Below are 14,886 nucleotides of genomic sequence, written 5' to 3'. Positions count from 1 at the left end.
AATGTTTTTACAAAAACCTACTGATGTGTTTTTACCTCGCGGTTGTTTCATTTGTTGTACTGTTTTCTTCATCCTGTTTTTTTATATATATATATATACCAATTTTATATTTAAAAAAATATTTATTATTTATGCTCAGCTTTTTTATTGAATTTTTTTTATGTGAAACAAATTTGTGCCTGAATTGTGCCATACAAATATAAGAAATAATAATAATTATGAATAGACCTCAAACACAATCTGGTAACATTGTTTAATTACAACAGATCTATATCACGTCATGAAATTCCCAGGGAGTCTATCCTGATTGACGGGTGCCACGCCCCTTTCTGCGACGTCAGCCCCGTCAAAAGCCACGGGAATGTCAGTCACATGATGACGTCAGTGAAAGTTCATTTGGACGATGGAATAAAGAACTCGCCGGATCCAGAATATTCCTCGTCCTCCAGGTGGTCCCCAGACTTTCTTCCCTCCTCCTCCTCCTCCTCCTCCTCTTCCATCCTCCTCCTCCTCCTCCTCCTCCAGGTGGTCCCCAGACTTTCTTCCCTCCTCCTCCTCCTCCCCCTCCTCCTCCTCTTCCATCCTCCTCCTCCTCCTCCAGGTGGTCCCCAGACTTTCTTCCATCCTCCTCCTCTTCCTCCTCCCCCTCTTCCATCCCCTTCCTCCTCCTCCTCCTCCTCCCCCTCTTCTATCCTCCTCCCCCTCTTCTATCCTCCTCCTCCCCCTCCTCTATCCTCCTCCTCCTCCTCCCCATCTTCCCTCGTCCTCCTCCCCCTCCTCCTCCTCCTCCTCCTCTTCCATCCCCCCCTTCCTCCTCCTCCTCCTCCTCCCCCTCTTCCACCCCCCCTCCTCCTCCCCCTCTTCTATCCTCCTCCTCCTCCTCCTCCTCCGTGTGAACTCCATGTCCCAGCAGACACCGCGGCCCCCCTGAGCCCTGGCCCCGGGGCTTCGGGGGGAGGGAGGTAAACATGGCAGCGCCGTCCAGCAGCAGCGGCAGCGCGAGCGGCCCACGCGGGGCCATGGAGCGGTGTCTGCGGGAGCGCGCCCCGCCGCTGCTCACCGACCTGTACCAGTTCACCATGGCGTACGCGTACTGGCGCGCCGGCCGCCACCGGGAGCCCGCCGCCTTCGAGCTCTTCTTCCGGGACAACCCGTTCGGCGGCGGCTTCTCGCTGTTCGCCGGGCTGCACGACTGTCAGCTGTTCCTGCGCGGCTTCCGCTTCACGGACGAAGGTGAGGGAGAGAGAAAAGACAGTTCCCCGTCGTGGACGCGAGTCGATGCACATGTATTGATTCCGAACACAGAATATCGGTGGGATGTTGTCATGATGTCAGATGGGCACGATCTTATTCTGTTTTTACGCCAAACGACTTTTACGCACGGGTCCCGTTGCGCAACGCGGCCCCCCCCCCCTCCGAGGCTCTGAGGGGAGAACCTGAGAATTCCACTGTGGAAAGTTTCAGCTGAACTTTTTCTCAAAAGAGAATAATAATAATAAAAAGAATCTCCCGTGAGACGAGGATCAGATGCAGGAAAATATCACGAAGTTCAATGAAACAGTTTCTCTGCTTCTGCAACAAGTTCAAGTTCAAAGTGAAGTGAGAAACATTGTCAATAAAATAAAATGATAATAAAAAAAATATATATACACAAGTACAACTAATATTCAGACTAAACTTTAACAATTAAACAATGTCAAAGTCATCTTTAGGAATTTCTTTAACTAAAGTTGAAAAAAGTTAAAAAAAAATGAAAAAATTGTATTTAATAATGATTTGTATTACAAAAAGAACGTAAAGATCAAAGTTGCAAAGAGGGATCATCAGGTCCTGGTGGTGACACTCATGGATATTTTTTATGAATTTTTTAAAATTAATGTTAAATATTATTGACCTTTATTGACCTTATCCAATATTAGTATGATGTAGTGCTTGTGTTGCACTTTTTAACTTTATTTAGTTGTTTTTATTATTTGTATATATCGTTTATTATCTTAACTACACTTATTTTATTGTCGTCTTTTCAATTATTTCAAGAATTAATTATTCTTAAGTCTTAACTTCTTTGTTCTGTCAATCACCTGTATAACACTTAATTTGTTTGACAGGTGCTGTTTACATGAAGTTTGATCGAATGATTGATTGATTGATGAAGTAGGGACTCGTATCAAACACAGATCTGATATACAATCAATGTACAACAACTTCATGTTCCACCATGTAAATCCAAATCCGAGGCTTTGCCACAGACGACGGGCCCTTTGAGGAAAAATGCAACTTAACTTGTTCACTCAGACTTTGATATCGATCTTATTAGTTCTGTTGGACTTCGTTGACGTACAACAGCTGCCAATCGTCTAAAATTATACCCCTGAATTAAAAATGTCCGACTTCCTATTTGTTTCAGGCTTTTCGACTCAAGAGGGTTTTTTTCAACGACTGACGCGTTTGCCAAGTTTCGTACAATTAATTTGTATGAAAGTGTTTTTTGTTTTTAACTTTAATAAGTAGGATTGTGTTTTTACATTTGATGCTTTTCTCCCAGTAAAGAGTCTTTATACTTCTGGTGGAATAAAGTTTAAATTAGCATAAAATACTTAAAGTAATTATATTGTAATTGTATATTGCGATGAGCAAACTGTCGGACATGTTTGGTTTGACCTTCATAACAGTCACACCCCCGAGGTGTGTGTGTGTGTGTGTGTGTGTGTGTGTGTGTGTGTGTGTGTGTGTGTGTGTGTGTGTGTGTGTGTGTGTGTGTGTGTGTGTGTGTGTGTGTGTGTGTGTGTGTGTGTGTGTGTGTGTGTGTGTGTGTGTGAGAGAGTGTGAGAGAGTGAGAGGGGGGGCACATGTAGGGCACGTGCTTGTGTAAGAGCACATGTGTCCTTCATGTGTGGTGAGTTTTGGGCCAAGCTGTTAACTCTCTGTTCTGATGGATCCAGACGTTGAGTTAACTCTGTGTTCTGATGGATCCAGATGTGGACTTCCTGCGCACGGTCCTGCCTCCGGCCACCGAGCCCGCCTTCTTCCAGTTCCTGCGGGACCTGGACTGCTCGGGCGTCACGCTGCGCTCCGTCCCAGAGGGAACCGTGGTGTTCGCCAGGGTGAGCTGCTGCTGCGAGGTCAAAGGTCGCATAGTTGGTCAAAGGTCGCATAGTTTCTAACTTGTGCTGCACGTTGCGTGACACATCTGCAGGTGCCACTGATGGAGGTGGCAGGTCCACTGGCCGTGGTGCAACTGCTGGAGACCAGTTTACTGTGTCTGGTGAACTACGCCAGGTAACACACACACACACACACACACACACACACACACACACACACACACACACACCGGAAGTATATTGTATAATATAATTCCCTGGGAAATCTGACAACGTCAAAAAAGACCATCCTTCCACCAAGTGTCATAGAAATTCCTTTTTGTTTTTTTTCTGTGTAACAAATAAACTAACAGACAGGGGTAAAAAAAACAACAACATTATTAATAAATCAATCAATAAATCAAATATAAGTGAAAACAAGAGCTCGCTCCATATCAGCCGTACTTTTCATCCCCTGCTCATTTATTTTCGAGCAACCGTTGCATGACGCTGTGAAAAGCTTTGAGTCCGGCAGACGTCTGAAGATGTTTGTCTTTCCTCTCGCTCCTCAGTCTGGTTTGCAGTAACGCCGCACGTTTCCGCCTGGCGGCCGGCCCCAGGAGGAAGCTGCTGGAGATGGGCCTCAGGCGGGCGCAGGGGCCTGACGGAGGCCTCACCGCCTCCAGATACTCCTACATCGGAGGTGAAAGTAGCGAATCCAGTCTAACACGTTCAGTCGGTTAATTATGCGGAAGATTCTGAACAGTTGCTCCTCGAACTTTTAAATATACTGTACAGGTAAACGGGCTGTGTGTTCTGTCTGTGGCAGGAACACTGTGATCAGGGGTACAGTTGAATTGTCAAATTTGCTCAGGAAGTTTCCTAAATCTTGAAGTCACCCAGAAGTATTTGGTCGGCAGCATGATAAGAGCTGTTCGGATTCTCTAAATGCTTATGAAAGGAGCTTCAATGCTTCCTTTTTCGTCTCCTTTCCTAAGGAAAAGATATAGACGTCCCACAATTCATTGCGGCAGCGCTTTTTAGCGTGTCGCGCCATGCACGAACGTAAACGATTCAATCCCAAGAAGAAGAAGAAGAAGAAGAAGAGAATGAATGTGACCCAGAAGAGACGTCATCATATAAGTTAATTACATATGAATCATAACATCTGATGTCACACGGTGGTAAAACACTGAAACATGCTGATGGAGCCGCTGAGGTTTTTGTAGTTGTCGGCTTTCCCCTACGTCCCATCAGTTGACCTTTACACCTTTCATTGACCTCATGACGTTTTCCACTGAGGTCAAGGAAGAGTAGAGAGGATGGACAATTCAACCTCGTCCCTGGAATCCACACAAAGAGCCTTTATGGACCCCGGAGTCTTTTTAAAGCTATAGTGTGTATTATTTGGCGACATCTTGTGGTGGAGTTGCAAACTGCAACCAACTGAGCCGCTAATCGACTATACGTCGGAGTGTTTCGTCTGTTTTGGGCGACATGACGGAGGAAACATGGCGGCACACACGGACGTTTATGCCGCCATGTTTATTGTTTACAGTATATATACCGCCACAAAGTTTATTATTCAAAGTTTTACGAAAAAACATCAGTTCTTTTGTTGCACGTGATGACATATGTACGAAAAAACAGTTATGGACGATATATTTCATTTCTGTTTATAAGTTCTTCTCAATTTCACACACTGTAGCTCTAAAGAACTCGTTCACCTCAATTTTCAGGGGCAGGTTAATGTGCAGAAGGTTATTCTTTTTTAATATGCTCGTTCCAAAATGAATTTTGAATGAATTCTTTCATTCTTTTTTCTCTCCAGGCTTTGACCTCACCAGTAACGTTCAGGCCGGATTCCTGTTTGGGATCCCGGTCGCCGGGACCATCGCTCACTCGTACGTCACCTCCTTTACCTCCCTGGAGGAGGTGTGGCCACAGGTGGGTGTGTTTCATCTCCTCCAATCAGACCAGAGCTCATCGTCCTCAAGCGTGTGGATTCAGTTCGGTTCATCACGGTGAACACTTTACAGCCTTTAGTCCTTTGACGCCTCCCTGACGTTTTTGTTGATCCCTGTGATTCAGACCCTGGCGGCGGCGAGCGGAGTACCCGACCCCGTCGACCTCATCTCTCTGACGAAGGGCTGGTTGAGCCGCGTGTGCGAGCTCCTGGGAGCGGCGCCCGGGAAGATCCGGGAGGGCGAGCTGGCCGCCTTCTTGTCCTTCGCCATCGCCTACCCTCAGAACTTCCTGCCCGTGATCGACAGCTACAGCGTGGGCTGGTAACTAATCGCTGATTCACCACCGTGGAAATATATATATATATATATATATATATACAGAAATATATATCTTGGACTTTATTGTACGATTCTAATTTGTGTGCGTGCGTCCGATTCCAGCAGCGGCCTGTTGAACTTCTGCGCCGTGGCCTTGGCGCTGTGCGAGCTGGACTACCGGCCCGTGGGCGTCCGCCTGGACAGCGGCGACCTCTGCAGCCAGTCGGTCGACGTCCGCCGCGTCTTCCGGCTCTGCGGCGAGCGGTGAGTGAGGCGCCGCCGCGCGTCAGTGTGCGTCAGTTTTGCGAAGACGTTCTTTCATTGGTCCAAATGTCGCCGCCTCGCCCCTCCACAGTTTCTCCGTCCCCGCTTTCCATTCGCTGCTCATCGTCGGGAGCAACAACATCTCGGAGCAGAGCATGGCGGAGCTCAGCAAGAAGGTGAGCCCGTCGATGACCTGTTGCCTTGTTTTTTTTAATTTGTATTATTGTCTCTGATCTGAACCGTCCTCGGGACTCTGGTATCTTTTATCTCTGACGATCTTGTGAACGCGAACCGTTCCAGGAGAACGAGATCGACGTGGTCGGTGTCGGGACGCATCTGGTCACCTGCACCAAACAGCCCTCGCTCGGGTGTGTGTACAAGGTAAACGGAATAAAAAACAAAAGCTCACGCACATTTATGTATTTTTCAAATATCACATCTAGTGTTCCAGGAGCCATGAACTCAGTTCTTTCGTTTGTGTGTGTGTGTGTGTGTGTGTGTGTGTGTGTGTGTGTGTGTGTGTGTGCGTGTGCGTGTGTGTGTTTCAGCTGGTGGAGGTGAGGGGACGGCCCAGGATGAAGATCAGTGAAGACCCAGAGAAGAGCACTGTGCCCGGGAGGAAATCTGTCTACCGGCTCGAAGACGCCGAGGGTGAGATTTAGGGTCCGTCCGACTCGGCATCTGACCTCCCTACGTATCTTGTCCCGCCTTCCTCACCCCAGTTTCAACACACTAACTTCTATTTCTCTTGTTTTTCTGTCTCCGTATAAAAAGATTGGATTTTTTTTATGATCCTTTCATTATTTAGAATCGGTAACATTTAATGTGCTTAATAACCCCAAAAGCTGTTTAGGATCAGAGTAGCACAGTGGCCTTCCTGCCAATTGTGTCTGGAAACTTACCGGCAGCCCCCCCCCCCCCCCCTCCGCAGGTCACCCCTTTCTCGACCTCGTGTGCCTGGAGGCGGAGTCTCCTCCCGAGGCGGGGGTCCCGCTGAGCTGTTACCCTCTGGGGCGCGACGACTCCGCCGCCGCCTCCTCTTTCACTCCGGCTCGGGTCGCCTGTCTGCGCCAGGAAGCGTTCAGCAGAGGACAGGTGAAGTTACATCTATAACACTGCCTAATAAGCAATAATGTGTAATATTTCATTCTTGTATATAGTATTTATATCTATATTTAGGCACGTATTTTTTTAGAGCCCGACCGATATGGACTTTTTAAATTTTTTCGTTATCAAACCTTTATGACAAAGAAATGTAATTGGGATTTGATTTTTAATTCAACCATAAACTTTATCATAAATAACTATAAATAAACAAAAAAATGACAAATACAACCAAATAAATAGAATTTGAATTAAGAAAATAAACAGTTATTTTACCTAAAATGTAAAAACATAAATGCAACATTTAAAGGCTCATATCAGCCGGCCGATAAAACTCGGTCGGGCTCTTATTATATAAAAATATAGATCTCTTGTTTTTCTGCTATCGGGACGAATAAAGAAATATCTTATCTTAAAAAAACCTGCAGAATTTTACTTAACTTCAAATAATTCCTGAAGCTGCCCATTCTTCTGGATCCACTCCAAAATGGCACGGCTCCTTCTGTGGGCCCTGACTCTCCCCTCCACAGCATCCCCTGTAAATCTGTTGAGCAGTTTTTGCATAATCCTACTAACTAACCAACAAACGCCGATGAAAACATATTCCTCCTTGGAATGTCAAATTTTCCGGCTTTAGAAATGATATATGCACAACAAAAGGGACAGTGTTGTAAGACCAGAGGGAGACCGAGTGAGGAGTTCTGTCTTGAATGCGTCTCCCACGTGTTTCCAGATCACACAGCCTCCGTGCATCGCCGCGGAAACTAGAGCAAAGGTCCAGATCTCCCTGCAGACGCTGCACCCGCGACACAAGAGGCTGCAGGAGCCAGACGCCTACACAGTGAGACCCTCACTCGCATCAGACATCTCACAAACTGTCCCCCCCCCCCTCCGCTGAACGACCGTGTCCTCTGTCCTCCTCCTCCACCAGGTGGCGCTGTCGGAGAAACTCCACAAGCTGGTGACGGAGATCCGGAGAGGAAGCGCCGACGACAGCAACTTTCTCTTGGCCAACTGACGACGATCCGTCACAACTTTTCTGTTTTAGTTTTTTTTTGGTTTTGGTCTTTTTGCTCACATGAAGTTCCTCACGCACACACGTGAATAGATGATGAAAACATAACCGTGTTTTACACCGTGTTTCTCCAAATACACACAAAAAAACCTCACTCACGTCTCGTGGCGTGTGTCCTTTTTTAAATCTGACTCATGTAAAGTGGTGAAATGTCCCATACAGCTGCAAACTGTAGTGGACAAAAGAAATCATAACTTCTCAATAAACAACCGATATTTTACGACACAAAACTAGAGCATCACTCAGTAGAACGCGTAACGCTGCCGAGGTCTTTAAAGTCGATCACACAATCATAGATGTCAGTCCACTGGATATGTCTGATTTTTAAAAAAAAAAAAAAATCAAGATCCATAAATCATTCCCAAGGAAATCTTTCAAAAATGTCAAGAAAGTAGTGTTTTATGGCGTGGAAGTCTGTCCTGTAGTTTTTTGTGTAATTCTGCTGACACTAATAATAATAATAATAATAATAATTCATTATATTTCTAAAGCACTTTAAGTTAGGAACAAATATCAAAGTGCTACAAGGTGAAAGCATCAATATAAAAAGACAACATCATAAAAATATGAGCATAAAAAAAGCAGCAGTTTTTTTTTTGAACAGGGGTTAAAACATAACCTCCACGGCATTTAAAGGTAAGAAGTCGCATAGATGAAAGAAGAGAGAAATATCATTTTTTGTATAAAGATACATCAATTATTCCGTAGGAAATCAAGTGTGAATGTCAGAAAAGGAAAACAATCTCACAAAGTTAAAGAAAGTGATGAAACGTTCCTGGATTCGTTTTTATTTGTGTGTTTGTTTCACAAACACACAACAGATTTCCAGTCAACTTGGAGGAACGATGGAACGTGGACCACGAGAGAATCAAACAAAAGAGGCGGAAACAGGAAGTTTCTTTCTGAGACGGAGAGATAAACACTATGAAATATAAAACATGTACAAAAAAAAAAAGAAGAGTGAAAATAAATGTAAAGAATTCACATGACAGTTCAGTATGTGAATTCAGTTACCAGAAATGTGCACATGATCCATGAAGGTGCAAATGTGTCTGGGATTAATAAATCTGGATCCGGCAGATTTAAACGTGGTTTCGTGAGGAGACGGTTTGGACCTCGAGCTCCACAGAGCTTCTCTGTGTGTGTGTGTGTGTGTGTGTGTGTGTGTGTGTGTGTGTGTGTGTGTGTGTGTGTGTGTGTGTGTGTGTGTGTGTGTGTGTGTGTGTGTGTGTGTGTGTGTGTGTGTGTGTGTGTGTGTGTGTGTGTTAGTAGTTTGGACTTGAACTCAGGTTCAGGGGAGTTCAGTGACTAACTGAAGACTCTCTCTCTCTGTGTCTCCGTCAATCTAGAAAAGTCTTGAATTCAATTTCCTCAACAAACAAAAGTGATTTCACGTCTTTAATATTTATTTTTACCTCCTGCAGCGACATCATATCTCTGTCAGCTCGGTCCCGTGAACTGATTAACGACATCACAGGTTCGGCTTCCTAATAAATAACTAGACCTTATTGTTTGTTTTCCTCCTCCCTCTCCTCCTCTTCCTCTCCCCCCCCTTCCTCCTCCTCCTCCTCCTCTCCCTCTTCCCCCCTTCCTCCTCCTCCTCTTCCTCTCCCCCCGTTCCTCCCCCCACTCCCCCTCCTCTTCCTCCTCCTCCTCCTCCCCCCCTCCTCCTCTTCCTCCTCCTCCTCCTCTTCCTCCTCCTCTTCCCCCCGCCCCCTCCTCTTCCTCCACCTCTTCCTCCTCCTCCCCTCCTCCCCCCCTCCTCCTCCTCCTCTTCCTCTCCCCCCCTTTCCTCCTCCTCCCCTCCTCCCCCTCTTCCTCCTCCTCCTCCTCCTCTTCCCCCCGCCCCCCTCCTCTTCCTCCTCACCCTCCTCCTCCTCCTCTTCCTCCTCCTCCTCCTGCCTTCCGGCTGCAGGATATGTGAGAAGTTGATTCCTTGAATTCTGATTGGCCGCCTGCAGATCAGCAGCAGCAGAAACGCTGATACGCCCAGTGAGACATGTGGAGCAGATTAGACACGGAGGGGCCGAGGTATCGTCCTCCACTTTCTCATCTCACACACACACACACACAAACACACTCTCACACACAGACGTGAAGATAATTCCCTGCTTCCAGCTTTGGTTAAAAAAATAATCTACATCTTTTAGTTTTTGAGCATAATTTAACTTTCACTTTTTTTTACTGACTGAATAATTCAACAGTTATTAAAGTAAAAAATAAATATCAGCATGTCGCCGGAGATCCGCCCAGCAGGTTTACAGTGATGGGGGGGTCACGGGGGTCAGGGGGGGTCAGTGGGCGGGGCTTCAGAGGCCGTTCCAGTGACGTGTATTAGTCGCGGTGGATTCTGAGGTTCTGGCAACGATGGTGCTCCTGTTTTATTGTTTGGTGGTGATTGTGTCAGTTCTGATCCAGACTTTGCTTTGCACCACCGAACCTTCCTGCTCTTTCTCGCTCCTCCCGGTCTCAGAGATTTATTGTTTACCATCTCCAGGCCCCGGAGACTGAAGTACAGTAAAACCTAACAAGATGAAGAAGCTCTGAACGTTGTATAAGCGACACAAGGAGGTTATGTTGTCACCCCCTGCCCGTGTGTTTGTTTGCTCGTCAGAAGGATTCAGGAAAAAACAACTATACTGGACAGATTTCAACAAAACCTGGTGGACAGATGAAAGGACCTGTAATGTTGGTGTGGATCCAGGAATTCTTTTCTCTGTGTGTGACATAAAACGTTGTCTGACATTGTCCCAGGGATTAATTCATGGATCTTTAATGGCATATTCAGGGGGCTGATATCTATTTAGTTGTTTATGACATTTGGTTCGGATCTGGCAGATTTGAATGTGGAGCCTCGTCTGCGCTTTAGTTCACGAAATAAAACGAATCAGTGCATCAACATGTGAATGTGTCAGTGTAAAGAGACAGAGAAGAAGAAGAAGAGCGAAGGGTTTTGCTTTGGTGGAAAATTAATATTAATATATATATATATATATATATAACAAGATTCTTGAAACAATATTCCTCTCATGTTTGGTGAATTTTACTTTGCACCCGTACATGACAAAAAAGTTTTTAAAAAATACAACAACTTTCATCTCATTCCTTTGAATCGCAGCTGATGACCTCGTGGCAGGTCAGTGACCTATAGCAACCTGAAAACACCTCACTTGACCTCTTGACCTGACCTCTCGCCCGCCGCGGTGCTCACCCTGCGGGGGGGGGGGGGGGGGGGGGCTCCTCCCGCTGCACATCTGCTGGAGGCCCGAGGAGGTCGCTCTGCTCTCCTTCCCTGGAGCCCCCCCCTCCCCTCTCCCCCCTCCCCTCCCTCCATCCTGCTCCATGAACTCCAGCAGCAACAGAGAGGAAAAGGAACCAAAAAGAAAAATCTCATCAAGCCTTTCCGGTCTGCGATCCCTAATTTCCTCTCAGGACTTCTGGCGTCGGAGCGGAGGAAGAGGAGGAGGAGGAGGAGGAAGAGGAGGAGGAGGAGGAAGAGGAGGAGGAGGGACCAGGAGGGACCAGGAGGAGGAGGAAGAGGAGGAGGAGGAGGAGGGACCAGGACCAGGACCGGGACCGGGACGCGCAGGCACCGACGCACAGATCCGTTGGCCGAGGAGCAGCGAGGGGAGCGCGGGTCGGTGAACGCGCCACGACATCAACACAACGACCAGCAGTGTCGTCATCCTCCACCCAGCTGAGGAGGATGTGTCCCGTCGGCGGAGCGCGGAGCTCGGAGCGCGGGGGGAGGAGGAGAGTGTGACCGGGGCCGGAGTGGTTCGGCGCTCGGTCCGCTGCGCGCGCGTCTCTCCGTCTCCGCGCAGCCGACCGGCCGGCGCGCGTCCTCCTGCGCACCCACCTGCGGGGAGTGTGCGTCCGAGGCGTCGTCGCACCGCGGGAGCGGTCGGTCCTCCTTCCCTCCGCCGCCGCGGACCTCAGGGACCGGGAGGAGGACACGTGGAGGCCGGAGACCCGAGCGAGGTCCAGCGGTGATGAGAACAACTCTCCCCCGGGTGGATTTCGAGTGGGTTCGCTGCCAGGACGCATCTGGAAAGGATAACACGGAGATCCACTCCCCCCTCGGAGGAGCAGGGGAGAATTCACATCTCAGACATTGCAGGGTTTCTGTGGCTGCTGCCTGCTGGTCTGTCTTCTTCTTCTCTTCTTCTTCATCACAGTGGCTCTTTAAAGAGCCTCTCCTGAGTGGCACGGTTCGGGTCCACGACCAGATTGGATTAATCCTCCGCAGATCATTCGATCCTTCAGGGTTTCTCCTCGCAGCTATGCAGTGAGGATGTGTGCGGCCAGGTTCAACGGCTGTGCCGAGGAGGCCGCCTCTGCCGGGGCCTCCTCCCCGTCAGGGGCCGCCACCGGCCCGGTCGTGGCCTCCAGGATGATGGACTGGACGGAGGCCGGCCCCCGCATCCTCCGCAGCCTGGAGACGGGCACGGTGATGACGGTCTTCTACGGGAAGAAGTCGCAGCGGCCCGAGAGGAGGACGTTCCAGATCCGACAGGGCACGCGGCAGATAGTGTGGAGCCGGAACCCCGACAAGGTGGAAGGAGACAGTGAGTATTTGACCCCCTGACCTCCCTGACCCCCCTGACCTCCCTGACCTCCTGGTTCCTGTGCAGGAGCCTCAGTGTAAAGTCGGTGAGAGAAGTGTTTCGTTAGCAGTTCAGTAACATCAGGGCGACAGCGACGCCGTGATGTTTTCCATCAATCCTTGATCTCATCCAAGCTCAGTGGGTCACGCCTCTGACTTTGGTGCAGGAGGCCGCGGGTCGATTCCAGGTCATCCCAGTGTGGGCCCTTAATGCTTTCCTGCCTCGATGACTGTGAGTCGCTTTGGACAATGAATGTGATGTGATCCTGTTCATATAGTATTTGATGTAATATCTGTGCAGCTTCAGGCTCAGAGTTCAGGAAGGTGTTGGGGCAGAGAGACGCAACAAGGACGACTCAGAGACTCAACATGACTGAGCACAGACGTGGATCGACCACGAACACACTGAGCAGCTACAGTCGACACAAAGTGACCACGAACAGCTGACAAATGATTCAAACAGACAAAAAAAACCAACTGCAGTCTTTCAGTTTGCACTCAGAATGAATTATTCCTTGGGGAAGTCAATGATGATTTGTAAACTCCCTATCTCTTCCATTAAGTTTCATGGATATTAGTTCAGTAGTTCTTGTGGGATCCGGCCGACAAACAGACAAACGGTCAGGGGGGAAAACGAAGAACCTCCTCGGCGATACGTGTCGTCACTCAAACCTTTTCCTCGGCCGCGCAATCTGCCGACGTGTCTTTGCTTTGCTGACTCGTGTGAGCTGTGACAGCAGCTCCTTCCAAAACTCTTGTCGATACCATTCGTCAAATGGAACCGGAACTAATTTTGACAGTTTGTGGTGAACTGGCCCTTTTAAAAGAACGCGTACGACATAATGCTGGGGAAGGCTCCCCCTGTCCCCGTCCCCGCCCCCGCCCACCGCCCCCACCCCCGCCCCCGTCCCCCGCCCCCGCCCCCGCCCCCGTCCCCGCCCCCGTCCCCGCCCCCCTTCTAGCAGCTGAGGCGCTGTCATGGCGTCCTCAGCGGACGGGACAGTTCGCGACCCCGTGACCTCTGCTCCCGTCCGTGTCCACCTCACCTCACCTCACAGAAACTCCTCCGGACAGAATAGTCTGCATGCTGCCGCCACACGAGTCCTCGCCCAGCGGCGAGCTTCCTGTCTGTCTGCCTGACGCGCCGGCCGCCACCCGACCGACCGCCTGGAACGTGAAGCAGCGGGCTGTAGTTGTGCCGTCGGGGCGGCGGCGGCGGCCCGTCACCCGGCATCGTCTGGGGGCGTGGAGGCTTTTGTCTGCGTCCTGGATTCCGTGGCCCGGGGGGGGGGGGGGGGGATTTGTTACAGTGTCTGTTGGCAGCGAGCAAAAAAAAGGTTACAGCGTTCACTGGCATGATAGAGTTTCCTTCTGTCGGCCATGTGTTATTCTCTCTCAGACTTTACGGTCGCACGCGCTGCACAAAAGGACAAGAAAAAGAAAAAGACTCCGCCCGAGTGAGATAGAAATAGTTTTTACTGAGACGTCGTCTCCTTCACTTCAGTTTTCTACAAAGAGCCCGACGCGCGGTAACTCCGACAAAGATCTTGGCCAGCTCGACAACAGGAACGCAGCGTAACGACCGCGGTCTCAACCCACCGGAGACACGAGGCGATTCCGTAGTGTGACTGCCACGTTGTTTGAACGTGAGGTTTTGGTAAAAGGTCCATTTGCAGAAATGATCTGATCTCTGACTTTTTTTGTATTCTCCTTTGGAAACTTTTCCATTTGAATGTTTTGGAAACTTCAGCTTTTCCGCATTTAGATTTTCACATGGTGTCAGGGTTTGTTTCCTTCCGGCATCTGTCACATCGGTGAAGGTGTTTTCTTCATTTGCTCGTTGGACTTGTTGACCTCAGACACACACAGAGATAATCTCATATCCAGACGACGCTGCGTAGCGTCACGCCCACCTTAGCGGACTTAAGACTTAAGTGGAAACAGCAGCCGTCATCTCGTCCATCGCCCACCTATTCCTTGGCTGCGGCGTCCGACGCTGGGGTTCGTGTTGAGCCCTCGACTGAACGTCAGTGTCTCTCGAGCGGTTCGACGTGACTCTCATAACGTGGTAAAAGAAGTTCTTCTTCTTCTGCCCTGTAATCATATTCATCATCATACTGCACAGCCCTGCCTGCTTGTGATTTATCTACCGTGGGGTTTCCTCCTCGGCCTTTTCCCTCTCTGCCGAGGCTCAGAGACTAAACGGGTGTTGTTTCTGCTCGCGGAGGCCTCGTCAATTATTTATCCATAATCATAAACCCGCACAGGCGGCGCCTTCCGCTTAATCCTGCAGGCAAACACCTACAGTGGTTCCATCGCACGCGCACACACACACACACACACACACACACACACACACACAGACACACACACACACACACACAAACACACAGACACACACACACACAACCACACACAACCACACACACACACACACACACGCCTTCATAACCCACGAATGCCCCTTTA

General features: G+C 49.0%; 2 protein-coding genes and 1 long non-coding RNA gene across 5 annotated transcripts in view; all 3 read left to right on the top strand.

The window, feature by feature from the left end:
• Positions 1-922: 922 nt before the first annotated feature.
• Positions 923-7,905, top strand: naprt (nicotinate phosphoribosyltransferase). The gene is made up of 13 exons (XM_035646642.2): positions 923-1,233; positions 2,977-3,104; positions 3,197-3,279; positions 3,656-3,786; positions 4,915-5,030; positions 5,175-5,371; positions 5,492-5,632; positions 5,724-5,808; positions 5,933-6,013; positions 6,181-6,283; positions 6,564-6,727; positions 7,470-7,577; positions 7,668-7,905. The coding sequence occupies exons 1-13, from the start codon at positions 969-971 to the stop codon at positions 7,752-7,754; spliced, it is 1,689 nt and encodes a 562-aa protein (XP_035502535.2). The 5' UTR covers positions 923-968; the 3' UTR covers positions 7,755-7,905.
• Positions 7,906-9,044: 1,139 nt separating this feature from the next.
• On the top strand, positions 9,045-11,056 carry LOC124850930. The gene is made up of 3 exons (XR_007032026.1): positions 9,045-9,288; positions 9,773-9,842; positions 10,930-11,056. It is a non-coding gene; the product is annotated as an uncharacterized LOC124850930 (long non-coding RNA).
• A 314-nt stretch (positions 11,057-11,370) lies between these two features.
• LOC118317716 (1-phosphatidylinositol 4,5-bisphosphate phosphodiesterase gamma-1-like) overlaps positions 11,371-14,886 on the top strand; it is a 29,024-nt gene continuing 25,508 nt past the window's right edge. For 2 of the 3 annotated variants that reach the window (XM_035646636.2, XM_035646635.2), the window contains exon 1: positions 11,373-12,379. In XM_035646636.2, coding sequence (XP_035502529.2) covers positions 12,106-12,379 — 274 coding nt within the window. In that variant the 5' untranslated portion in view covers positions 11,373-12,105. Of the gene's footprint in view, positions 12,380-14,886 lie in introns of all 3 variants that reach the window. The other variant, XM_035646639.2, reaches the window with a different exon arrangement.

Source organism: Scophthalmus maximus, chromosome 13 (assembly GCF_022379125.1).
Source record: "Scophthalmus maximus strain ysfricsl-2021 chromosome 13, ASM2237912v1, whole genome shotgun sequence".
NCBI classification, from domain to species: domain Eukaryota; kingdom Metazoa; phylum Chordata; class Actinopteri; order Pleuronectiformes; family Scophthalmidae; genus Scophthalmus; species Scophthalmus maximus.
Note: the sequence above shows the minus strand (reverse complement) of the source record. Positions and strands in the feature narration are given on the sequence as shown.

Excerpts from the sequence above, each read along its gene's own strand:
- naprt (XM_035646642.2), top strand. The coding sequence starts at position 969 with ATGGCAGCGCCGTCCAGCAGCAGCGGCAGCGCGAGCGGCCCACGCGGG. Across the intron at positions 5,031-5,174 it reads TGGAGGAGGTGTGGCCACAG|ACCCTGGCGGCGGCGAGCGG; the intron begins GTGGGTGTGTTT and ends CCTGTGATTCAG. Across the intron at positions 6,728-7,469 it reads AAGCGTTCAGCAGAGGACAG|ATCACACAGCCTCCGTGCAT; the intron begins GTGAAGTTACAT and ends ACGTGTTTCCAG.